The sequence below is a fragment of the Oncorhynchus keta genome, chromosome 32 (assembly GCF_023373465.1).
Source record: "Oncorhynchus keta strain PuntledgeMale-10-30-2019 chromosome 32, Oket_V2, whole genome shotgun sequence".
In the NCBI taxonomy this organism is placed as follows: domain Eukaryota; kingdom Metazoa; phylum Chordata; class Actinopteri; order Salmoniformes; family Salmonidae; genus Oncorhynchus; species Oncorhynchus keta.
In genome coordinates, this window is record NC_068452.1 from 20,754,906 (window position 1) to 20,780,315 (window position 25,410).

Here is a 25,410-nt window from a genome sequence, read left to right on the forward strand (position 1 = left end):
GCACACTCCCAAGACCTCTCCATCACGGTTCACAGCTCCCAGCTTGTGCCATCAAACCCCTGCAACTTATCCAGAACACTGCACCCAGCCTGGTGTTCAACCGTCCCAAATTCTCCCCATGTCACCCTTGCTCCTCCACACACTCCACTGGTTTCCAGTCAAAGGTCGCATCCACTGCAAGACCATGGTAGTTGCCTACGGAGCAGCAAGAGGAACTGCCCCTCCCTACCGGCAGGCTACGCTCAAACCCTACACCCCAAAACCGAGTTGGGGTCTGAACACAACGTCTCAAACCCTACCTCCTTAGAGTATCTCAGATAATCCCACCAATAATTGGGCATAAGATCAGCATTGGGCTGCCTGTGTAAACACATCCTAAGGATGCCATCAATACGTTTCCACTATACTGTATGTCTGTACTGCAATGGAGGTGCTGAAAGAGACAAGAACAGAGATGTACTAAAATAATACGTCACTTTATTCCACACTTTCTGCTGTTGTTCACTTAGAATTTTGTGTGGATTTTTATCTTACCGCTGGGCAGACGAAATACACCTCCAATAGGTCAGAATTCAACATCAACCATCCTAGATATTGACAGAAGGCATAGATCAGTGCCATACTACCAGGGCTATGGCACAAAGGCAAATCATTTCATGAAATAAGAAAGGCAACAATAACAGTCATACAGTATTAACATTTATAGTACACCTTTCGAGGGGTTGGGTTAAATGCGGAAGAGACACATTTCAGTTGAAGGCATTCAGTTGTACAACTGACGAGGTGTCCCCCCCTTTCCCTTACTTTTCCCTCTCCTTATGCCAAAAGCAGATGCACCATTTAGTTTTCAGTTACGACATGGACAAGCTCTGACCTTCAATAAGTCCTGTGTGGGTGTTTGTGTGATCTTGCTAATGGTGGAACTGTGTGCAACTGGCAATGTATATTCTCCCTTTTGCGTTCCTTAAGCTGTGAAATGATGTGTCTGTGTGTGTTTGTATATAAACCAATTTAATGTGTGGGGTGTACTAAATATAGTAACCTGGCATTTCTGGATGGGTCTGGCTCTGTAGGGCTGTCCATATTCTTTGAGAGGGGATTTGAGAAGTGTTCTGTTTGGGGGAGGGGTTGTGTTCATGGTGGAGTTGGTGTTTGGGGTCAGGCTGCAGGTTCCCCAGCGTCCCCCTTGGTTTTGGGTTCCTGCCACCAGTCTGCTACGAAGGACTCCTCGTAATCTCCTATCCCCTCAAACTCAGCGTCAGGGGGGGCCGAGGGAGCAGCCACCTCCTCTGGACTCACCACATCCTGCCAAGGAACACAACGCTGAGTTACAGACATACAACAACACATCTACACTTCAAGATGAGGCTTGATTTCACTTGGCAGACATCTCAGGGACATAATGCTAACACATGTTGTCATCGTTCTCACACTTTCTTTGCCTTTTCTCTTGGCTCTTATTTTCTTTCCCTATGAATCTCTCACTACTAGTGCATGCTGTAATTTCCTCTCCCTCCCTCCCGTTCTCCTTCTCGGTCCTCCTCTCCCCTCTCAGGTCTAAGCTGAGGCTGTGTGGTTAGCTGGGAGGGGCTGACCAGAGAAAAACACATGTGGCAGTGTCTGACACCTCCCAGCTACATACCACACTCCACTGTCGGAAAATACAACGCCCCCCTCTCTCCCTATCAATCTCAATCTCTCTCTCTCCATTTCTCTCTCTTCCAGCTACTGACCCTCTTTCAACCTCTGTCCATCCCACTCTCTCTACAGTAGTCTCCCTCGTACATCCCCTGTAGTCAGAATCAGAATCAAAGTAAACACTGTGATTGACTGGTCCCCCCACACTTCTTTCCATGAAGTTCATTCAAACACTTTGCCGGCCATTTTTCAGTCACCTCGCGCAAAACAAAGTAGCATACTAGCTATTATACCCGGAAATTGTTCTGCACTTTGGAAATATTCTCGGCAACCCAAAATCAAAATCTCGCCAGATTTGAAACGAACCAGACAATTTATTACAGTTGATTACTTCTGAGTTTAGTGCTTCTGTCCAGAATTTGTCCTGCACATAAAAACGGGTTTCCTCTGTTACTTCCATCTCCACCCCTTTGCAGGCAAGCCTTACCTCATCATCTGTCTGTAGGTAGTTCAGTGCAAACTCCAGCATCTCCCTCTGCTTGGTCGTTTGGTTAAAGTACCTCAGTGCCTCCTGCGCAACAAACGTGGCGCGTCAATATCATTGGTTGACACAAGAAGCAAGGAGAACACAAAGCTACAACCCCCCCCAAAAAAAAAAAAAAATGTATTTGCGCTAGTTGTTTCACTTTATTTGAATGCTCCTTTTCCCTCCAGTTAGCATACCATGAAGTATCTGCAGCACTTGAATGCAGCACTCCATTTGAATGATCACAGTTTAAAAAAGGCCCATATGTTTCAGGGAGCTTTGTTGGTTTTATTTAATTATATATATATTTTTAATTGATGGCGTTGCTGCTGCTGTACTGGTAGGGCATAACCAAGAAATCATAGGACCTAAACCTTTTCAATTTGAATATCAAATATTTTAATTGCCACCTTTGTAGGGAGTTGGTGTTCACACCATAGCTATATGTCACAGCTTTCCTTTTCTTGGTTTGTGTGGAGCTGTGGTGCTCCATAGCATATTTTAGTAAGGAAACAACAGCTAGGCCATACCCAAAAACCTGAAACTATTACACACTTGTTTGGAATCAGGTTCAGGAATGAGGTTAATCTGGGTAAAGTTTATTACCATAATTCTAAATCAGTGGTATTCAAACGTTTTCAGCCAGAGCCCCATTTTTTTCCCGGCAGAATTTATGGGGATCCCACCCCAAAATCGATCCATTTTTATTTTTACATGAACAAATAACCTTTAATTCATTGCATTTTCATCTCTCATCAAAATGAAAAGAAACCAATAAATACATTTACTCAGTATTTTTTGGGGGGTCCCTTCAGATGATCTTTCGCCAAAACGTTTGTGTACTGTCCCATACAACAACAACAAAAATTGCCCATCCCACTGCGGTTCTCAGGGTCGCGACCCTGACTTTGAATACTAACAACATGTTCTAGATGATGGTTCGTATTAATCAGAAATGACACGTTCAGTCTTGACAGGGCACATCGGGATGCTGAGTTAGGCGCGAAGGTTATATAAAGCTAACGGGTTACTCACCGGGCGAGGCAGGAAGTGCGTCTCCTCCAGGCCCCACTGTTCTCGGTAGAAGCGGTAGTACACCATGTTCTGCTGCATCACCTGGTCGTTAGCGTCGAACAGCATGTAGCTGGCTGCACACGGAGCCGCGTTACGCACGTCGTTCACTGCACACAGGGAGGGAGGGTCATCTGACAACTGCATGACAACTTTCTACTCAAGTAATGTAACTACACAGTGTTATTACATTGAATAGTTGCTGTACTATTTTGGGTCATGAAATGCAAGTGCAGTAGAGTTCGGAGCTCTATCGAGGTGTGACACTTTCATGCCCTTACGTTTATAGTAGGCAAACTGGAGGTAATGGTACATGGTAGCCACAAACTTTTCCACAAAGAAACCACCGACGTTGGGCTTCAGGTTCTCCTCACACTTCACTTTACACTTCAGAACTTCCGTGTAGAGATCTGAGAGAGAGAGAGAGAGAGAGAGAGAGAGAGAGAGAGAGAGAGAGAGAGAGAGAGAGAGAGAGAGAGAGAGAGAGAGAGAGAGAGAGAGAGAGAGAGAGAGAGAGAGAGAGAGAGAGAGAGAGAGAGAGAGAGAGAGGGAAAGAGAGGGAAAGAGAGGGAAAGAGAGAGAGAGATTATACTGCTATGACTCGAGTCTCTGCCCTCTCAATTGGGACCATGAGTAGATGGGGGTTTGTCAGACACTCACCTGCCAGTGTAGGGTAGAAGTCTTTGTACTCTGTGACCTCATATGACCCTTCGCAGCCTGCCAGGCAGAGGTCGTACATTTTGAGGTACTCCTTAGTGGCCTGCTCCATCTCCCGAGTACTGGCGCTGAAATCTCCAGAGTTATACAGTTTCACAGCCTTCAGGAACACAGGCTGGAGTACAGAAAGGTCAAATCAAAGTGTTAGACACTAGACATGGGCTGAAAGGACAACAGCCAGGGCTCAGAAAGGACAGCACAGTTAGAGACAGTAGATATGTGCTGAAAGGACAGGATAGGAGGGATGCAAAGAAGGAGGACTGGGGGAAACATAGCACGCAGTTGCAGAACAACAACCAACATTTGAATAGAATTCGAACCTTCATTCTATTCAGAGACTTTTTGCTAACAGTTGTGAAAAAATACTATAGTATTTCTCAGCCATTCTTGTTTAGATTGAGAAAGCCATCGATAACATACTAGCCAACACATATTTTCAATGAATAGTTTGAGTACTGTGTTCAGGTGGACCTTCGCGCTTCAGCAAAGAAAGGAAAGGAGGGGTGTTCAACAACAATGGCAAAAATCATGAGAATAGCTTACCAAGAAAAACTTCCAAAAGGACTAATTCGAGGTGTAAAAAAAAAAGGGAGTTGAAGCACTCGGAAGAAAAGGCAGAGATTAATTTCGTTTTGCTGACTTGAATCCATTGTACAGCCTTTTTTTGTAAAGTACTCCAACTCCTTTTAATCTCGAATTAGTCCTTATGGAAGTTTTTCTTGGACAGCCATTCGTTCTAGTACCGTGCCAGGTGACGGGTATCAGAGCTAGTTGTGATGTGTATGGGGACTGGTTGTGAGCTGACCTCACACTGACCTCGTAGGGCCGCTCCTCGTGGTCGATGAGGTACTCGTCCAGCTCAAACAGGGTCTTGTAGTAGTTCATGTTCTTGGAGATGAAGGGGTCTTCTGGGTTCTTCTGGAGGAACGTGTGGGCCGCTGACACGGCCCTCTCTATGTTGTTTAACTGTGGGAGAGAGGAGATACAGAATGTATCATCATTATTGTTATGGGTCATATAGGGTCCAGTTGTCTGATTGGTCGGTCTTGGCTCCCAGGTACTTAGTGTCATCGTTGGATGACTTCTACGGACACTATCTCTCGTTCTAACGAATGCCTAGCTGAAGCAAGGGGTTCTCTACATGCAGCAGGTCTTGCTAACACTAGTTAGTCCTCAGAATAGCATGGCTTCTAACCTCAAATCACCTCACCAACTGCTAGGAGGTGTGCTTCAGCCACTGACTCAATATGGCTTTAAGGCATGTGCTGAAATGATCAACTGTCAATCAACACTTTTGGCAGTAAGGAGAACACTGTATGCCTATATTCAATGATTACTATGTGGTAGCTAAGCCTGGCAATTGTCAAGAGCCCATGCTGTGTAGATTCAAACAGTGTTCTTGGTCTGTTTTATGGAGGATGGTTTTTGGAATACTGCCGTATATCTGAACAAGTGAAGAAACAGAGCCATGAGATCACCAGTTTGGCTGACACACGCACCTGGAACACCTATGAGAACGTCTGGATGTGAATAGAGGCAGATGCTTATCTGAGAAGATGCTCTCCTATGGAGGAGTGGGCTTGCCTGAGGAAACATTCCGATTATAACACTCACGTGTGCGCACAGGCCGTAGAAATGGTTGTACACGTATATTTTACGCACATTCCAATGGCACGCGTTTGGCTTACTTTCACTTTAAAAGTAAATTCTCTTTATTTTTGCAGGGGGGACGCTGTTGATTTGCCTGCTTGGTATTCTACCTCATGTGGTGTTTGCTTTGGTAGAAAATAATAAGGCGATTGTTCTGACTGTTTACGGGGCGCTGTTAGAGAGACGTGGCATGTGTGTTCAACTCCTGAGTTTGCAGCATTCTAAACAGGTGGGCTGAGGAAAGTCTAGGAAAAACTTGATTGTTTCACGCTTGTGTCACAGTCTTGCTCATGGAAAACAAGCTACTTAACAGTTGACATTTCATTCGAAGTATCAGGCTATGACATTAGCCTATGTAAATATCGGACTATTACGTATTCGTTTTACGCATAACGGTGTAATAGGTGTGTCAGGACAGGTTGTTACAATTTGATGATAATATTATAATGAAGATTGTATTCCACATATCCTAAGATTCTTACAATTATGCCTATTATCTACTAAAGGGGAACCCACGGTGACCATCAGTATTATAGACATGTAGACATTTGTAAACCGTTATTTGGGTATCTTACCCTGAATGTATTTAATATCCACCCATCCAGCAGAATAACTATTTGATCTCACCTGGTAGTAAGCATATTGTATGTACCGGTAGGGTACCCTCTTCTCAAAGGCTTCCAGAACGTCTCTCTTTGGGTAGACTACTGTAAACACTGGTAATGTTGTTTTGCACTTTTTAAGGCATGAAGCCCGGAGTAAGAAATGCCGCATGATGCGGAGACTGCTGTCCGCGAAGAGGGTATCATTGTCCCGACTGACAGTGCTACAGTTCTGGCTGCAAAACGCTTCGCTGTCTTTCAGGAGCCGGTGAAGACGCAAACTCAATTCCAGGTACTTGATGCTGTCCCTCCAGTTCTGCGCTGCATACTGGTCCAGAGCATGTCCATACGCAGATTCAAGTGGCATTAGGTCGTTCTGTGGGAAACTCTTAAAGCTATATTTCTCATACTGGGCTTCGACCAGAACCGGAGCGACCAAAACTACACAGAAACAAAATGAAAGCCAGGTATCTTTAACGTTTGTAGGGGCCATTGTGCTTATTCTTTATTATGCCCTCCGTTTCTCCAACCAAATACGATTTCGGGATAATTTCTCCAGGGGTTTCTTCACCAGTGAATGGTCATGTCTGTTTACACGTGCAGAGCCTTGGCACGGCTTGGAGAGACGGAGAGGAGGGGACAGAAAAGTCAGGGTTTCCCTGCAGAAGTTTCACAAGGAGTCAGTCGGAGGCAGTGATTTCGGGGTGAGGTTAGTCCCTGGGTCATAACGCCCTCAACATTTTTGGAATTAACATTGACCAAGTTACAGTAGAATACAACAAAAAACTTTATTGATTGGCCGATGGTAGGCCCTACATTATATTATATATATATATATGGAGCAAAATAACACACTGGAAAAAAGTGCATAACATATGTAAATTGGGCCTGTGTGGTGGTCTAATAAGGAATATGCTATTATTGCCATATTTAAACATCTAAAGCAAATACTTTTTCACAGATTCCACAACTCTTCAATGTTGTCTTTGCATGGGTAGGTTTGTTGGATCTAACGAACATTCCAGCGAGCATGTTGGAACATGGAATGCCAGATGAGATGGTCACGGAGAGGGGTGTGCTTTTTATTCTTTATTTTTAACAGTGAAAATATGAGCAGCAAATTAACATAGGTCTATTTGGAAACGTTAGATACATAACAGTTAATATTTAAATAGAGAAACTGTCCAAAGGTTGGAATTTAGGACCTGCGAGAGCGTCATTCTGGGCCTTTCTTTTTCCCGACTCAGCCAGATGGGCGCCTCCCGGTTAAATGAGCTTCTCTATAGAAACGGGTGTTGTATTCCCACACAGTGCAAATAACTTTCACTCACTGTCTGGTATGTTCGATAGGCATACAAATAATAAGGCTTTGTAAACAGTATATCACAAACGTTATTACATAGTAGGCCTACGCTAAATAACGCTTTATTATAGGCGTAGGCTATGCTTTAAATCCTTTCCTTCGGCTTGCGCTCGAGTCATATACCTAGGCCTGTTATATATGGCGGAGGGTGACTTTACACGTTTACAGAATTCCTCTAAAAAGGAGGGAGTGAATTGGATTCAAACCTCCCCTTTCTGAATGAGCTGAAGCTACGTCCGCACTTCTCTCTCTCTCCATCCATAGACGGTAACCAACGGAGAAGTCATCTGTCAATTTGTCATACTTTAACAAAACACCAAAGAATAGGTTTATAATGGAGTCAATATTTGCGTTATTTTTGCTCTGTGTAACGGGAACCCATGTAAGCTGTAGCCCGGGCCCGTTAGAAGACGTGGTTATTGATCGGTATGACATTCCAAGAGTTTGTCCCAGAGAAGTGCAAACGGGAGATTTCGTCCGTTATCATTACAACGGTACCTTCACCGACGGCAAGAAGTTCGATTCAAGGTAAGATACGACGCACGACTAGCTTGTATAGGTCTATTGACATAGTGCAGAAGAGCATCAAAGTTATCTGATTCCTGTGCAAATAAATTATGTGTCGGCTGGAGGACATTTTTTGTTCGTTTGACTATATGGTCTCACGCAGTTTGCCTGTTGCAGACGTGTCCGGGCTCGAAATTTGCAGCACCTCGAAGCAACCATTTTGAAACGTTGAAGACCCTGTGATTCACATATACATTGCAACTTTGCCCCTGCGCTGTGTATTTCTGCACAGATACTTTGCAGCTGCCGTGTGCGTTAGTGCCTCCCCGATCGAGACCTATGTGGCGCTCTCCACAATATCGTTCAATATGGGGTTTACTATTGCGACATGCCACGCACACTCAATGCAGGCGAACAGCTGCATTCAGTTCGTTGACAGGCTAGGCCTAGGCGACATCTTAAAATGCATTATTTAGGCCTATTCAGTTATTTTACGATGGCCTACTTTTGTATTTTGATCATTACTTATTTCATTATTTGCACATAACCCATTCAGATATGGCTAGATACATGGTTTACAACCAGTTAACATTAATATAATAATAGGAATAGAATAACTGTAGTAGACCCAGCCTACCATTGAAATAAGTATAATATGTGTACTCTTGAGGAATGTCACTTATTTTCTCTCTCCCCCTCTCTTCTACCCATCCCCCCCTCTTCAGTCATGAACGTGGTGCACCCTTCAGTGGCCAGGTGGGACTGGGGCGTCTCATCACTGGTCTGGACAGGGGAGTTCAGGGCATGTGTGTCAATGAGCGCAGAAAAGTTACCGTCCCCCCACACCTTGCCTATGGAAGCATAGGAGCAGGTAACAACTCATTTCATTCACATATATGACCTTTACATATTTCCTGGCGACAGGTCGTGTGCCCTGTACAAACTCAATTCCACAAGTAGTTATCCTCTGATGTTGGCCCCAATCGTATATTCCAGTGGCACACAAATGATTTCCCAACCTGTCTCTCTCTCCTAGGTGATGTGATCCCTGCTGACACTGTGTTGGTGTTTGACGTGGTTCTGCTCGACATCTGGAACACAGAAGACAAGGTCCAGACACGCAGCCTCAGCAAACCTGAGAGCTGCAAGCGCCTCGTGGAGGCTACTGACTTCATCCGTTATCACTACAACGGCACCCTGCTGAACGGCGTGCCCTTCGACTCCAGGTGGGGCCCATATCTACTCTGGAAGACCAGTCATGCTGTGTGTGTGTGTGTGTGTGTGTGTGTGTGTGTGTGTGTGTGTGTGTGTGTGTGTGTGTGTTAACCGTTCTGTCCATGTCTCTTTCAGCCACTCTAGGAACGGCACCTATGACACGTACGTGGGCATGGGCTACCTCATTAAGGGCATGGACGAGGGTCTGATCGGCATGTGTGTGGGAGAGACACGCACCATCATCATTCCACCCTTCCTGGCCTATGAGGAGAAGGGATATGGTAACTACTAGTAACCACTGTTTATAACCCCGAGCCTATAAGCTATGTTGAAGATTACAAGGTTAAGACAACAGGGTTCTAATTTCCCATAAGTCTTCGCAATTAATGGGACCAGCATTGCTAGTTAGCAACAGCTCTAGTCGTTATCAATTACTGGTCCCATGAATTAGTTCATTTTCGAAAGCTTCCGCATGGAATTATTACATTGTCTTTTTTAACCTAGCCTATGATGAGAAGGGATATGGTAACTACTAGTAACAACTGTTTATAATCCCTAGCCTATGATGAGAAGGGATATGGTAACTACTAGTAACCACTGTTTATAATCCCTAGCCTATGATGAGAAGGGATATGGTAACTACTAGTAACCACTGTTTATAATCCCTAGCCTATGATGAGAAGGGATATGGTAACTACTAGTAACCACTGTTTATAATCCCTAGCCTATGATGAGAAGGGATATGGTAACTACTAGTAACCACTGTTTATAATCCCTAGCCTATGATGAGAAGGGATATGGTAACTACTAGTAACCACTGTTTATAATCCCTAGCCTATGATGAGAAGGGATATGGTAACTACTAGTAACCACTGTTTATAATCCCTAGCCTATGATGAGAAGGGATATGGTAACTACTAGTAACAACTGTTTATAATCCCTAGCCTATGATGAGAAGGGATATGGTAACTACTAGTAACCACTGTTTATAATCCCTAGCCTATGATGAGAAGGGATATGGTAACTACTAGTAACCACTGTTTATAATCCCTAGCCTATGATGAGAAGGGATATGGTAACTACTAGTAACCACTGTTTATAATCCCTAGCCTATGATGAGAAGGGATATGGTAACTACTAGTAACCACTGTTTATAATCCCTAGCCTATGATGAGAAGGGATATGGTAACTACTAGTAACCACTGTTTATAATCCCTAGCCTATGATGAGAAGGGATATGGTAACTACTAGTAACCACTGTTTATAATCCCTAGCCTATGATGAGAAGGGATATGGTAACTACTAGTAACCACTGTTTATAATCCCTAGCCTATGATGAGAAGGGATATGGTAACTACTAGTAACAACTGTTTATAATCCCTAGCCTATGATGAGAAGGGATATGGTAACTACTAGTAACCACTGTTTATAATCCCTAGCCTATGATGAGAAGGGATATGGTAACTACTAGTAACAACTGTTTATAATCCCTAGCCTATGATGAGAAGGGATATGGTAACTACTAGTAACAACTGTTTATAATCCCTAGCCTATGATGAGAAGGGATATGGTAACTACTAGTAACAACTGTTTATAATCCCTAGCCTATGATGAGAAGGGATATGGTAACTACTAGTAACAACTGTTTATAATCCCTAGCCTATGATGAGAAGGGATATGGTAACTACTAGTAACAACTGTTTATAATCCCTAGCCTATGATGAGAAGGGATATGGTAACTACTAGTAACCACTGTTTATAATCCCTAGCCTATGATGAGAAGGGATATGGTAACTACTAGTAACCACTGTTTATAATCCCTAGCCTATGGTAACTACTAGTAACCACTGTTTATAATCCCTAGCCTATGGTAACTACTAGTAACCACTGTTTATAATCCCTAGCCTATGATGAGAAGGGATATGGTAACTACTAGTAACCACTGTTTATAATCCCTAGCCTATGATGAGAAGGGATATGGTAACTACTAGTAACCACTGTTTATAATCCCTAGTTTATGATGAGAAGGGATATGGTAACTACTAGTAACCACTGTTTATAATCCCTAGCCTATGATGAGAAGGGATATGGTAATTACTAGTAACCACTGTTTATAATCCCTAGCCTATGATGAGAAGGGATATGGTAACTACTAGTAACCACTGTTTATAATCCCTAGTTTATGATGAGAAGGGATATGGTAACTACTAGTAACCACTGTTTATAATCCCTAGCCTATGATGAGAAGGGATATGGTAATTACTAGTAACCACTGTTTATAATCCCTAGCCTATGATAACTACTAGTAACCACTGTTTATAATCCCTAGCCTATGATAACTACTAGTAACCACTGTTTATAATCCCTAGCCTATGATAACTACTAGTAACAACTGTTTATAATCCCTAGCCTATCAAATCAAATGTATTTATATAAAGCCCTTCTTACATCAGCTGATATCTCAAAGTGCTCTACAGAAACCCAGCAAGCAATGCAGGTGTAGAAGCACGGTGGCTAGGAAAACCTTCCTAGAAAGGCCAAAACCTAGGAAGAAACCAGGCTATGAGGGGTGGCCAGACCTCTTCTGGCTGTGCCAGGTGGAGATTAGAAACCTAGAGAGGAACCAGGCTCTGAAGGGTGGCCAGTCCTCTTCTGGCTGTGCTGGGTAGAGATGAAACAGAACATGGCCAAGATGTTTATAATACCTACCTTATTTTACACTTATTTAACTTGGCATGTTAGTTAAGAACAAATTCTTATTTTCAATGACGGCCTAGGAACAGTGCCTTGTTCAGTGGCAGAATAACATATTTTTACCTGGTCAGCTCGGGGATTCGATCTTGCAAGTCCAACGCTCTAACCACCAGGCTACCTGCCACCCCTATGATGAGAAGGGAACTACTAGTAACCACGGTTTATATTCCCTAGCCTATGAGAAGAAGGGATATGGTAAACACTATTTATAACCCCTAGCCTGGGCCCTTAACAGCTGATAAAAACAGGAAGTGTAGAGTAGGCTACATAGAGTTTAGAGTCTAGAAATGTTTATTCAAGTGTCACTCCACAACAACAGTTGCCGAGACATATTACAGATGGAAAACTATGTTGTGGACCAACCCCTCTGAGGAAGTAAGATTTGCATTGGGCTGTGTACAGATAATATAACGGACTCCAAACACCCATCCTCCTCTTCCAGGCACCGTGATTCCATCCCAGGCCACCCTGGTGTTTGAGGTCTTCATGATCGACCTGTTCAACCCTAAGGATGACATTGCCGTGGTGGTCAAGGAGGTGCCTAAGACCTGCACCCGTAAAACCGTGGTGGGAGACTACATCCGTTACCACTACAACGGCACCTTCCAGGATGGCTCTGGCTTTGACACCAGGTAGGAACGTGTTAGGTACATCTACTGTCTGTCAAACCAAGACTTGTGTGAGTCAATAGTGACTCTAATTTGCATTTGCTATGTTTCCTCTTCCTGCAGCTACCAGCGCAACAGCACATACAACACCTACATTGGCATGGGCTATGTGATCCAGGGCATGGACAAGGCCCTCCAGGGGTTGTGTATTGGAGAGAAGAGGCGTGTCATCCTTCCTCCTCACTTGGCCTATGGGGAGAAGGGAACTGGTGAGTATGTGGCTCTGTGGCATTGGTCATAGGATTTGGGGTGGGAGGAGTCAGAGTCGCATTTACACATTACTGTCCAGTGCCCACGATGAGTCATGTCCCTACTCCTATTCAAATTCCTTTCTTCTTCTTCTTTCTCCCCCCACTCTAGGAGACATCATCCCTGGCTCGGCCGTGCTGGTCTTCGACATCCACGTTATCGACTTCCACAACCCTAAGGACCTCATTGAGATCAAGGTGACCAGCAAGCCCGAGAAGTGCAACCTGACCAGTGAGGTGGACGACCTGATCCAGTACCGTTACAACTGCTCCCTGATGGACGGCACCTTGCTCTACTCCTCGTGAGTAGGAGCGCCTCCTGTCCATCGCACCGCCATACTGCAACGCCACACCGCAACGCCTGATCCAGTCATGTAATCTAATCACCCCTGGCTACTTGTCTGACTGATATCACTAGGCCTCCACGCCAACAGACATGAAGACTTATCGGCTACGTATGTTGTGTAGAAATTCAAATATAACCAAGATATAGAAACCAGCCATATCTATAACTATATACAGTATCTTACATATTATATACATCTTAATGTAGGAAGTATAGGGCTACATACTTAATTCCTACTGACTGATCGCACGTTGGAGCATCGTCCAGGGCCTTGATCAATATCTCCCTCCTCTTCCAGGGACCACTATGAGAAATCCCCCATCACCACCCTGGGAGCCAACAAAGTGATTGAGGGTCTGGACGAGGGCCTGAGGGGCATGTGTGTGGGAGAGAAGAGGGTGGTGATCGTCCCACCCCACCTGGGACATGGAGAAAATGGAGGTGAGTGAACGGACAAGTCATGGATCACTTTCATCTTGAAACCCAGAACCAAATGCTGCATGGAGATATCTTGCATTTGGACAAGACATTATTCAGACACTGTCTCAATGTCTCTCATCGTGCTCTCCTTTCCATGTCCCTGCAGCCAAGGGCGTTCCCAGCAGTGCCGTGCTGCACTTTGAGCTGGAGCTGTTGGACCTGCAGAAGGGAGTGCCTGACGGCTACATGTTTGTGTGGCTGGGGGACAGCCCAGATCCCCTGTTCCCTGCCATGGACCTCAACAAAGATCTATCTGTCCCTCTGGAGGAGGTAAGATAACACACGCCAGACATTTAGCATGATCCATCAATCAAAGTCAGGATTCACCCGATACATTCTGCCCTTTGCTTGGTAAGGCGCTGGTGCTGGTAGCATCCTTGTGTAGGTCAGGACAACAAGTCAGGTGACCATCTAAACCTGCAAATATTCTTCAAGTGGTGTCGCTCTTGAAAGGACAACTCTTCATATTTCTCTCTGCTCTCCCTCTCTCTAGTTCACAGCCTTCATAAACATCCAGGTGGCAGAGGGCACAGGTCGCCTGAGGCCAGGGATGGATGCCGGCGGCATCATCAAGGACATGTTCAACAACCAGGACCGCAACAGGGATGGCAAGATAGTGGCTGAGGAGCTCAAACTGAAGGTGGAGGAGGATTCTGACAGGGCCAGACATGAGGAGTTGTGAGGGGGTACTGTCGAGCCGGGCGGAAGGGTGCGGGGGGCGGAGAGAGACACAACAGACTGACAGACAGAATCTATGCAATTAGGGGGTTGCTAACTAGCGGAGCTCTTAAATACATTTTATTATGTATAAAACACAGGAGGTTGGTGGCGTCTTAATTGGGGAGGACAGGCTCGTGGTTACGGCTGGAACGGACTAAGTTCAATGGTATCAAATACATCAAACACATGGTTCGATGCCATTCCATTCGCTCCGTTCCAGACGTTATTATGAGCCGTTCTCCCCTCAGCAGCCTCCACTGGTTGAATATAACCCAAAATGGTCCATACTTATTTAAACAAACGACTGCTTCCATATGTGTTGTAAATTGCCTTATGAAAATGTGGTTCATCTGTACTTTTTATAAATAACTTATTCTCATCAGCCCCATTATGTTTGACTCTGAGACACATTTTGCTAAAAGCACTTTCATTGAACTACCTTGTCAGCCATTTGGGATGGTCCTTCTTCCCAGGATGCAATGCAGTTGGCTTCAAAATGGCTGATAGGAATAAACAGCCGTCTCCCACTCCTCCCCTTCTTCCCAGATATGAAAATGATTTTAAGACTGTAGGTTGTATATTTTAAGAGTGGATATTTTGTGCAATACAATATTTTGTAAGTGCCTTGCATTGTAAAACATACATCACAAAAAACATCTGTTTTCTAATAATAAAAAAACAATAAAAAATGCATTGTTTCCTGTGTTTGGGATCCATGTCCATTGTCTAGGGATTGTGTAGGCTGGGAATAACATTAGTATAGAGTTCCCTGGGAATGGCATTAGTGGTGATTACAAAATTGGATTTTGGCATGTTTTACAAAAAGGAAATAGACCTAGATGAAATGAAACGAGGGTTCCGTGGCCACATTTTATTTACAGTTGTGGAGAGGATATCCTGTTATGCCTACATATCTCATACAGGCAAAAAAATACAATCTAGTGACACTCAGTAGAGGTTGTAGTTGACACTGTCCCCTCAGTAACACACGTCACAAGAGAAATGTATGACCTGATTCTTGCGCACTGTACCAGTGACATCACCATTTAATATGAATGGAGTTCCACTTCAAATCTTTAAACATGTAACTGGGTGAAACTATAATTTGGCTAAACATACTAATAATAGCAATAGAATCAGATGCCATGGCTTTACCAAGAACTAAAAACCTCTGTTTATGTGGCAATGAAATGTTTTGCCATCATACAAAAAAATTAAAAGTACTAAATATTCAGATGTTCTTCACCATAGACCAAATTGGTCAACCATTGCTTTCACAGGACTCGAAAAAAAGGCAACTATTGGCCTCTAAAAGATCAAACATAATCAAAACGACACTGTTTTACAGAAAGTGATGGCATTTCAGAGAAAATACAAACACGCCAAATATTCAAGGACTCATGTACTTTCAATGTATTAAGGCTGAAGGTGGATGGATTGTTTGAGACCAGCATGGAGTGATACTGTAAATGTCAATATATACACATGGCTCGAATTACTATTACTTTGACCACATGGTGGCACTGTGGCGCCAAAAAAGTCCATTGTAAAACGTAGCCACGCACACAAACCTATGCCATAATACCGAGGCACAGTATCATCAGATTCCATACTGATGACATCCACATAAAACAGTAGTTTGTTATTAAGATCCGAAAGTAAATAAGCGTCTATCATGAACATAATTTACTGTAGTCACTCTCATAGAATAGACACTTTTCAAGAAAAAAAGGGAGAACAAAGTCTTACGAAACAAAAAAAAAGACAGTGTGTATAGAACACTGAGATAAGACACTGGCGTGGCGTTTCAAACTGACAAGGTAAAAGTACAGTTAGATTTGACCTTTATCCTGTCTTCTTTCCCTTTATATAACAAAGATATGTCCCACAAGACAAACAAACTGTAACTCCTTCACCTTTCATCTATAAAGAGAAGACAACAACATCTAGATCCATACAACAGTTTGGACACAGTGAAGACATCAAAACTATGAAATAACACATGGAATCATGTATTAACCAAATCAAAATATATTTTATATTTGAGATTCTGCATAGTAGCCACCTTTTGCCTTGATGACAGCTTTGCACACTCTTGGCATTCTCTCAACCAGCTTCATGAGGTAGTCACCTGGAATGCATTTCAATTAACAGGTGTGCTTTGTTAAAAGTTCATTTGTGGCATTTCTTTCCTTCTTAATGCGTTTGAGCCAATCAGTTGTGTTGTGACAAGGTAGGGGTGGTATACAGAATATAGACCTATTTGGTAAAAGACCAAGTCCATATTATGGCAAGAACAGCTCAAATAAGCAAAGAGAAATGACAATCCATTATTGTTTTAAAATATGAAGATGATGAAATATCAAGAACCTTGAAAGTTTCTTCAAGTGCAGTCCCAAAAAGCATCAAGCGCTATGATGAAACTGGCTCTCATGAGGACCGCCACAGGAGAGGAAAACCAAGAGTTACCTCTGCTGCAGAGGATAAGTTCTTTAGAGTTACCAGCCTCAGAAATTGCAGCCCAAATAAATACTTCCCAGAGTTCAAGTAACACACATCTCAACATCAACTGCATGAATCAGGAGGAGGAGACTGCATGGTCGAATTGCTGCAAAGATACACTACTAAAGGACACCAATAAGAAGAGATTTGCTTTGGACCAAAAACACGAGCAATTAGGCTGTCTTTGTGAGAACAGATGATCTCTGTATGTGTGGTTCCCACCGTGAAGCATGGAGGAGGTGGTGTGATGGTGTTTTGGTGTCTGTGATTTATTTAGAATTCAAGGGACACTTAACCAGCATGGCTACCACAGCATTCTGCAGCGATACGTCATCCCATCTGGTTTGCGCTATCATGTATTTATCAACAGGAAAATGACCCAACACACCTCCAGGCTGTCTAAGGACTATTTGACCAAAAAGGAGAGTGACGGAGTGCTGCATCAGATGACCTGGCCTCCACAATCACCCAACCTCAACTCCATTGAGATGGTTTGGGATGAGTTGGTCCTCAGAGTAAAGGAAAAGCAGCCAACAAGTGCTCAGCATATGTGGAACTCCTTCAAGACTGTTGGAAAAGCATTCCAGGTGAAGCAGGTTGAGAGAATGCCAAGAGTGTGCAAAGCTGTCATCAAGGCAAAGGGTGGCTACTTTGAAGAATCTCAAATCTATTTTGATTTGTTTAACACTTTTTTGGTTACTACATGATTCCAAATGTGTTATTTCATAGTTTGAATGTCTTCACTATTATTCTAAAATGTAGAACATAGTAAAAATAAAGAAAAACCCATGAATGTGTAGGTGTGTCCAAACTTTTGACTGCTACTGCATATTCCTCATATGTAGACATATCACCAGTAACATTTCTCTCCCGACGAACCCAATACACATTTACCAGATGGGGAAGTCACCTAGTTTTCCTGTCCCATTTCAGTTGGACTATTGGCGGTTCATAAACAATTCAGAATGTGACAGTAGGGTTGTCGAGTAAATCGAATCAAATTGTAGGACTGTAAAGGATGTTGCTCTCAAGTTGTAAGTGTTCAACAAGGATTCAACTGGAGGAGCGTGGAAGGGAGACTCCAAAACACAGTCTGGGATCCATCCCAGCGGCCCACACAAACAGCCATTAGTAAAAGACAAACAAAAAACAATACCATTCTGACTTGACTCATGGTATCTGACTACTGGCACTTCCTGAGCAAGAGCTTCCTAAACCAGTACGACATACTTCCTGTAGCGTCGGAAGGCTCGTTACTGATTGGCCAGTGAGATGAAGTTCATGGTCAGGTCACTTGGTGCTGGTGAGGTGGAGCAGCAGGGCGTTCAGCACTTCCATGGTCTCATCCTTCACCAGCACGATGTCATAAGCATTCAGGTAGGACGTCTTCCTCTCCTCCACCTGGGAAAGATCATGACGAGGGGGAACGGTTAGCAAGCGGCCAATGTCCAACGACATTTAAACAGCGCTTGAATAAGCTGACTGTGCATTAAAACAAGCACTCAATTGCCTTAAAACAATACAACTTCAGAGTAAAAACAAAAACATTTCTTTTTTGCGTGGTTGAGGGTTTATTAGGGTGTGAAAGAGAGAGCTTTGGTGTACGTGTAGCCAGTACTACCGTACCTTGTCGTTGAGGAAGCCGATCTTGAGGATGTTCTCCATGCTGTGCACCCCATCAGCCATGGTCAGGTCCCCCAGAGAGTCTCCCAACAGCAGGACGTTGTGGCGTGACTTGAGCTCCTGGAAGTGGCCCGTGTTCAGCAGAGCTCCCTCCCTCTTGTTATAGATGTGGATCAGCTCCCCTTTGAACGCCTTCAGCACTCCCTGAGAATGAGGGACACCAATGGGTTAAATCCTCATTCAAACCACTAACCTTTCACCCAGTCTTTGCGTGGTCACTAGCATAGGAAAAGCGCATTTAATGCAATGAAACTAAGCGTTTTCATGACAACCCCCTCTCCTCACTCAATTCCATAGAGGCTACCTGTATCGTATATACTGTGGTTTGTGTGTGAGCGATAGCCTACTCACAGTCTCATCAAAGTCCATGTAGTTGGAGAAGACCTTGACGTTGGGGTGAAAGACCCCGGCCTGGCGGATCACCTCCTCCAGCACGTCTCCTAGCCCAGCAGAGAAGATGAGCAGAGGGATGCTGTGCTCCTGCAGGTGGTCAAAGAACAGCTGGTAGCCCTCCCTGGGGAGACAGCGGCATAGATAGCCCTGTAATCACTACCATTACAGTCATCATCCTGGTCGTCATTAACATTACTGACTTGATAAGGCTTCATCATGTGGTACCATACTGTGCTATCGATGACTGTACCCTACTAAACAGACATAATTGTGGCTTGGCAACAGTAGCAGGGTCTTCTCACCTGAGCATAGCATCGGACTCCTTCACCACATCCTGCAGCAGGTCTTTCCTGATGCGCTGCTGCACCAGAAGAGTATGGGCTTTAGTCCACCTACGGGATGAACGGCACAAGGGGATTGGTTAACCCGATCAGTCCCGAGACCCCAGCAAAAATCGTCTTTTCATTTATCTGACTTTCATTTATCTGCATGTCCAGCCCTTATATTTAGCCTCACAATGAAGTGCTTTTCCATTTTATTTTCAGGACAACCAGGGCTACAAGTAGAACACAGAACAACTTGACATAAACAGTTCCATTCATGAGTTTATTGACACATGTCAAAAAGAAAAGAAGGTCTGCTGAAGCAAAAAGAAAACTGATCAAAATGAATTAATATGAATGCTGTAGAGAAATAGTTTGCTCTGTGGGAATGAATATCCAAACGGTCAATGACAACTGTGTGAGCTTATTACAGTATTATAGACACTATGTCCTAGGATTTCCTATGACCTTCTGTGTAGAAGAACCCCTTACATTCGCGCCATAGAGCAAAACGTGTGTGTTCCGTGAGAGTCTCAGCTTTTCACACGGACTAATGGTTGGATGCAGAAGAATAAGACGAATCCGATTGGTACAACCCAGAAGTCAAACCCAGAAGTCAAAAAACGCGGCAGGATTACAGTGGGACTTCATTGGGTAAATGAGACCGCAGGGAGGTGCCTATGTCTGATGTAGAACAGAGGGTATTGGTCAGTTTGACAGCAAAGTGATGCGTTCCTGGTCTAGAGGGGCAGTGATTGGCTCAGAGAGAGCTTTGTGACTCACCACTCCACCATGAGGGGCAGCTTCTCCTCCGCTGTCCGTTTGGAATCGATCTCTATGGGGTAATATGTGTTGAGCAGGTCCTTCAGCTGAACGGAGGGAGAATGGACAACACTCAGAAAGGGAAAAACTGGCTAGTACGCATCTAGAAAATACACAGTTATATGTAAAGCAATGAATCTTGTGTCATCGTTTTTCTAAACTACACAAATGTATCTGCCAAATCAGAATAGGTTCTGTGGTCTAGTTGTTTTTCTGATGACATTTTAAATATACCTGTGCTTTGCACTCCTCACTGATGAGCTTGCTGTTGTCCAGGATATCTATAAAAATAATACTGATGCATTCATCATCATTCTCGTGGGCTTGTCGAAAAAAACATCAGTGACAAGATATGGACCCCTTAACCCTGCGTACACATTGGTCTCTTCTCCGTACAATCTATCCCAGCATTTGTACTTACTGTGACTGGTAGGGCACCGCTTCCCATTGTAGGCAAACCGTGTGAGGGTCATGTCAAAGTCTGAAATGACCTGAAAAAGCAAGAGACATTGTCAGCATATTTTCAAGCAAACCTCTCAGGATGGAACTAGGAGAATACATCGAAACACGTGGGTGTGGTACCCATAGGATGACGTATACAATCCCAATTGAATAGGATCTCTGTGGTGGTACCTGAATCTTGCTGGTGCCAGCCTTCTGCATGGTCTTGATGATCTCCTCCACCCTGGGAGGGTCCTTCATACACACTGAGGGACTGGACAGCTCTGGGATCTATGGAGGAGGGAGACAAGTAGTGAGGAGAGAGAAAAACAGAATAACTAAATATTACAGCACTATATATTTTTTTACATTTTAGCAGACACTCCTATCCAGGGTGACATACAGGAGCAATTAAGCTTGGGTACCTTGCTCAAGGGCACATTTTTTCACAGATTTACCACAGAGCAGCACGGCTCTGTGAATCGAACCAGCAACCTTTGGATTACTGACCCGACGCACTTAACCACTAGGCTACCTGCCGCCCCTAAACACTTCTGTGACGATAAACCCTAAAGGCCACTGTGCTTGCTCCTGTTTACAGCGTTGACCATATACAGACCACAAATTGATTTGCCAGCAGCGTAGCTTTGGGACACAACATCAGGAGTCTTGTGTATTGGTTGGACTGTACTGTGGAGCTGTAGCCTACAAACCTATTCACATATCTATTGCATGTCATCGCCTCATTTGCAGCTGTCGTCACAGTTAGGACTTTAATTAATGGAATCTTACACTAGGATAAACTAACACCCCAATCACATACTTAACAAGCATTTTCCTTTTTGGGATTGTAATGTTATGTCACTGTCTAACAATAGGCATAGCCATTCTACTCTGAGAAATTAGGCAGCTAACGTAGTTTGTAATAACTAACGTTAACGTTACGTTTGATAGCTAGCTAGCCATCAGTCATTCGTTCAGTGGCAACCAGGAAAATAAAGTACACGTACCATGTTTCTAGAGAGATGTTGTTTAATTCAAGAAAAGATCAAAGAGCCAAACGATGGACCTAGCTAGAAATGCAATCAATAAGTTATATAGCTAGCTAGTCAGCTATGCTGCAATAACCAGTCTATACTGAGGGCACGCATTTACTTGCATAAATTGAGGAAGTAAGTGTGTGCTTTTAACATCTTCCCCAGTACCACAAAAGCAGTATTAAAATGTTCCTAATATAATTTATGTTCTGATAAAGCGGAAGAAAGTATTATGGCAAATTGTGTGCTTCTATGTATTCTTAATTCACGATTTCCCTCTCACTACATCTGAAATGGACTGTATTTAATCAACTGTATTACGTAGTGTCAAATATTAGTGTTAAATGACTAGTTACACATTCACTGTACGATCAGTAGGCATAACAGTCAGATATATCAAATTAAACACAAACCTTTTATGACAGGTGAGGCTGATGCTCTGATTCCATTTGCTCATCGCTGTGATGTAATAATGAACAATTCTGGAACATAATATAAGTGGAACATTCACAATTCACAATCCCTAGATGAACACAGCTGCTGTAGTAAACCAGCCAAATGTCTAAGCTGAAGAGCTAACAAAACCCCATTAAATATAGCAAGGAATGAATGAACTGGAAGAGACAGCCACCTCCACCAAATTTCAAAGATGCAACATGGAGAGGAAAATGAGTGCTATGACCTGTACAATCTTTAACGAGTTACGTCTGGAGGGAAAACTCTGTGATGTGGTCATCAAAGTCAATGGCATGGAGTTCAATGCCCACAAGAACATCCTGTGTGGATGCAGCTCATACTTCCGGTGAGTAGCTTCACTTGGTTTGGATAGGTTGGGTTGGGATGTGCTGGCCAGAGGACATTCCCATTCTGGCATCACTTGACTTTGAATGAGAATGCGAGAACATTGTAGATTTATGGTTACTCTGGCTTGGTCCAACTCTGTGATTATTAGCTACTTTTGGGGAGTCCTGAGGAACTTTGTTCAATTGAAATGCTGTAGTGAGAAGAATATTGAGACCTTGATGATGTTTCTTTCTCTCTGTGCTATTATACCCCTGACCCTTGACCCACAGTGCTCTCTTCACAAGTGGCTGGAACAACGTTGAGAAGCGGGTCTACAGCATTCCTGGTGTGAACCCAGACATGATGCGCCTGATCATTGAGTATGCCTACACACGTTCCGTGCCTGTGACTGCGGAGAATGTGGAACCGCTCCTGGCAGCTGCAGACCAGTTCTGCATCCTGGGGATCGTGAGGGCCTGCTGCGACTATCTGGAGGCCCAGCTCTGTCTGCAGAACTGCATCGGCATCTGCAAGTTTGCAGACTTCTACTCCTGCCCTGATCTGCGCCGCCGGGCCTACCTCTTCATCCTGCACCACTTTGAGATGGTGCGTTTCTCGGAGGAGTTCATGGAACTCTCTCTGGCACAGCTCTGTGACATCATCGAGAAGGACGACCTGAATGTGAAGCAGGAGGATGTTGTGTTTGAGGCGGTCCTACGCTGGATCAACCACTCGCCTCAGGACCGCAAGGCCCACGTGTCTGTGCTGCTGCCCAAGGTGAGAGGTGAACAATAGTGTCAATGTTTTACTGTTGGATAACTTTTGTAAGTTTGGGTGTCGTGCTAGTCAACTGCTAGCCACACGTCTGTCTGTCTGTGTCTGTGTGCTTAGGTCCGCATGGCCTTGATGACAGCCGACTACTTCATGAACAATGTGAAGAACAATACCTTGGTGAAGGACAATGATGACTGCAAGCCTATCATCATCAGTGCCCTGAAGGCCATGTACGACCTGAACATGAACGGGCCCTCCAATACTGACTTCCGCAACCCTCTGACCCGCCCACGCCTGCCTTATGCCATCCTATTGGCCATAGGTGGCTGGAGTGGTGGCAGCCCCACCAATGGCATTGAGGCGTACGATGCGCGGGCTGACCGGTGGGTGAATGTGACCCAGGAGGAGAGCCCTCGAGCCTACCATGGAGCTGCTTACCTAAATGGCTTTGTCTACTGTGTGGGTGGCTTTGACAGCGTTGACTACTTTAACAGTGTACGTAAGTTCAACCCTGTCACACGGACCTGGCACCAGGTGGCCCCCATGCACTCTCGGCGCTGCTACGTCAGTGTGGCGGTGCTGGATGGCTGTATCTATGCTATGGGTGGCTTTGACGGCTACGTACGACTGAACACCGCTGAGTGCTATGAGCCTGAGACTAACCAGTGGACCCTGATTGCACCCATGCATGAGCAGAGGAGTGATGCCAGTGCTACCACACTACATGGCAAGGTGAGTGGAACAGAGGGACCTGGGAGAGAACTTCATGATGGATAATGACTTTTGATTATAAAATGTTGGCATGATCTTTTCTCTAGGTGTACATCTGCGGTGGCTTCAATGGGAATGAGTGCTTGTTCACAGCAGAGAGCTATAGCCCCCAGACCAACCAGTGGACTCTGACCGCCCCCATGAGAAGCAGGCGCAGCGGTGTGGGGGTCATTGCTTATGCGGAGCAGGTCTATGCGGTGAGCAGAACATCCATATGCAGTACATGCACAATGCACTTCAACGCCTTATTCAGTAAGAGCTGAAAGTTAAGAAATATTTGACTCAAGTTTCCTTTGTCCTCTCCCAGGTGGGCGGCTTCGATGGGGCTAACCGCCTGCGTAACGCTGAGGCCTACAACCCGCTGACCAACACATGGCGCACGGTGCCCACCATGTTCAACCCGCGCAGCAACTTTGGCATCGAGGTGGTGGACGACCTCCTGTTCGTGGTGGGGGGCTTCAACGGCTTCACCACTACCTTCAACGTGGAGTGCTATGACGAGAAAACAGAGGAGTGGTACGACGCCCACGACATGGGCATCTTCCGCAGTGCCCTCAGCTGCTGCGTGGTGCACGGGCTTCCCAACGTGGCCCAGTATGCAGCCCCCCGGGACTCCCTCCAGTCCCCCCGGGAAGAGCTGAAGCTCTCCGCTTCTAACAGCATCCTGTCTGTGTGACGTCCCCTCGCTCCTATCCCCCACCCTGACCCCTTACTGCCCACCGTATCCCACCTACCACTGGCATTTATCATGAGCAAATAAATCCACTACTGTATGTCCCAGAAGAAATCCCATATGCATATATACATTTCTATATTTCTTATTGCATCTGCAAGGGTGATTGTACTATTATTTTCCTACTGTGTTAGAAGGGAAGATTGACTGTACTGAATGTGTTACTGTAATTGGCTCATGCCCAATGACTCTGTGCATAGTACTCAGCATTGTTTGATGGCCACGTGTATGTATGTAGCTTAGTTCCATAGAAAATGATAGAGACCTCTAGTGGCCAAAAGACTGTTTTAGCATTGGCAGCAACATTGAGGGCTTCCAACATTTTAATGTTGTCAACTGGGTGGGACTTCCAACTTTATTGGCTGATCCCTCATGGTCATCAGGAGGGATCAGCCAATTGTGAAGAAGAAAATGGACTACTTCAAAATGGAGAATGCCTCAATGACACTGCCCATGCTCTCACAGATGCCATAATCGGAACTATATAGGGATGCTCTCTATCATTCTCTATGCTTTGTAAAAAATAAAAAAATAAATAAAAGGAGGTTGTCACATTGGAGGAGAAAATTCCACCCAAGAAAAAGACAGATGTTTATAGAGCTAGTCTTGAAAACTGCCCAATAATATTGGCCAAAATGACATT

The 25,410-nt window shown here is 44.4% G+C and overlaps 4 protein-coding genes across 4 annotated transcripts; 2 read left to right on the forward strand and 2 right to left on the reverse strand.

The window, feature by feature from the left end:
* Positions 1 to 460: 460 nt before the first annotated feature.
* Positions 461 to 7,396, reverse strand: LOC118365777 (endoplasmic reticulum protein SC65-like). The gene is made up of 7 exons (XM_052490847.1): positions 6,230 to 7,396; positions 4,769 to 4,918; positions 3,896 to 4,067; positions 3,517 to 3,645; positions 3,200 to 3,345; positions 2,126 to 2,209; positions 461 to 1,305 (listed from the first exon to the last, which is right to left on the reverse strand). Exons 1-7 carry the CDS (start codon positions 6,695 to 6,697, stop codon positions 1,159 to 1,161), a joined length of 1,296 nt encoding a protein of 431 aa, XP_052346807.1. The 5' UTR covers positions 6,698 to 7,396; the 3' UTR covers positions 461 to 1,158.
* Positions 7,397 to 7,753: 357 nt separating this feature from the next.
* LOC118365256 (peptidyl-prolyl cis-trans isomerase FKBP10-like) lies at positions 7,754 to 15,196 on the forward strand. The gene is made up of 10 exons (XM_035747322.2): positions 7,754 to 8,095; positions 8,800 to 8,945; positions 9,111 to 9,300; positions 9,425 to 9,570; positions 12,486 to 12,675; positions 12,775 to 12,920; positions 13,072 to 13,261; positions 13,604 to 13,746; positions 13,892 to 14,055; positions 14,279 to 15,196. Exons 1-10 carry the CDS (start codon positions 7,902 to 7,904, stop codon positions 14,465 to 14,467), a joined length of 1,698 nt encoding a protein of 565 aa, XP_035603215.2. The 5' UTR covers positions 7,754 to 7,901; the 3' UTR covers positions 14,468 to 15,196.
* Positions 15,197 to 15,345: 149 nt separating this feature from the next.
* On the reverse strand, positions 15,346 to 21,850 carry LOC118365257 (cytosolic 5'-nucleotidase 3-like). The gene is made up of 9 exons (XM_035747325.2): positions 21,680 to 21,850; positions 20,862 to 20,960; positions 20,650 to 20,719; positions 20,463 to 20,509; positions 20,190 to 20,275; positions 19,386 to 19,475; positions 19,042 to 19,204; positions 18,634 to 18,834; positions 15,346 to 18,408 (listed from the first exon to the last, which is right to left on the reverse strand). The coding sequence occupies exons 1-9, from the start codon at positions 21,680 to 21,682 to the stop codon at positions 18,298 to 18,300; spliced, it is 870 nt and encodes a 289-aa protein (XP_035603218.1). The 5' UTR covers positions 21,683 to 21,850; the 3' UTR covers positions 15,346 to 18,297.
* Positions 21,851 to 22,043: 193 nt separating this feature from the next.
* LOC118365259 (kelch-like protein 10) lies at positions 22,044 to 25,341 on the forward strand. Its single transcript, XM_035747327.2, has 5 exons — positions 22,044 to 22,508; positions 22,780 to 23,266; positions 23,381 to 23,995; positions 24,082 to 24,231; positions 24,342 to 25,341. The coding sequence occupies exons 1-5, from the start codon at positions 22,312 to 22,314 to the stop codon at positions 24,708 to 24,710; spliced, it is 1,818 nt and encodes a 605-aa protein (XP_035603220.1). The 5' UTR covers positions 22,044 to 22,311; the 3' UTR covers positions 24,711 to 25,341.
* The last annotated feature ends 69 nt before the right edge of the window (positions 25,342 to 25,410 follow it).

What these genes read in the sequence shown, in the direction of transcription:
- LOC118365777 (XM_052490847.1), bottom strand. Translation starts at nt 6,697, where the DNA reads ATGGCCCCTACAAACGTTAAAGATACCTGGCTTTCATTTTGTTTCTGT. An exon ending in TACAATATGCTTACTACCAG is followed by an intron (nt 4,919 to 6,229) that starts GTGAGATCAAAT and finishes TCTCTCCCACAG; the next exon opens with TTAAACAACATAGAGAGGGC. An exon ending in CCAGTTTGCCTACTATAAAC is followed by an intron (nt 3,346 to 3,516) that starts GTAAGGGCATGA and finishes CCCTGTGTGCAG; the next exon opens with TGAACGACGTGCGTAACGCG.
- LOC118365256 (XM_035747322.2), top strand. Translation starts at nt 7,902, where the DNA reads ATGGAGTCAATATTTGCGTTATTTTTGCTCTGTGTAACGGGAACCCAT. An exon ending in GGCACCTTGCTCTACTCCTC is followed by an intron (nt 13,262 to 13,603) that starts GTGAGTAGGAGC and finishes CTCCTCTTCCAG; the next exon opens with GGACCACTATGAGAAATCCC. An exon ending in TATCTGTCCCTCTGGAGGAG is followed by an intron (nt 14,056 to 14,278) that starts GTAAGATAACAC and finishes CCCTCTCTCTAG; the next exon opens with TTCACAGCCTTCATAAACAT.
- LOC118365257 (XM_035747325.2), bottom strand. An exon ending in CTGGCACCAGCAAGATTCAG is followed by an intron (nt 20,720 to 20,861) that starts GTACCACCACAG and finishes TTGCTTTTTCAG; the next exon opens with GTCATTTCAGACTTTGACAT. An exon ending in GAGTCCGATGCTATGCTCAG is followed by an intron (nt 19,205 to 19,385) that starts GTGAGAAGACCC and finishes CTGTCTCCCCAG; the next exon opens with GGAGGGCTACCAGCTGTTCT.
- LOC118365259 (XM_035747327.2), top strand. Translation starts at nt 22,312, where the DNA reads ATGAATGAACTGGAAGAGACAGCCACCTCCACCAAATTTCAAAGATGC. An exon ending in GGATGCAGCTCATACTTCCG is followed by an intron (nt 22,509 to 22,779) that starts GTGAGTAGCTTC and finishes CTTGACCCACAG; the next exon opens with TGCTCTCTTCACAAGTGGCT. An exon ending in ATGCGGAGCAGGTCTATGCG is followed by an intron (nt 24,232 to 24,341) that starts GTGAGCAGAACA and finishes GTCCTCTCCCAG; the next exon opens with GTGGGCGGCTTCGATGGGGC.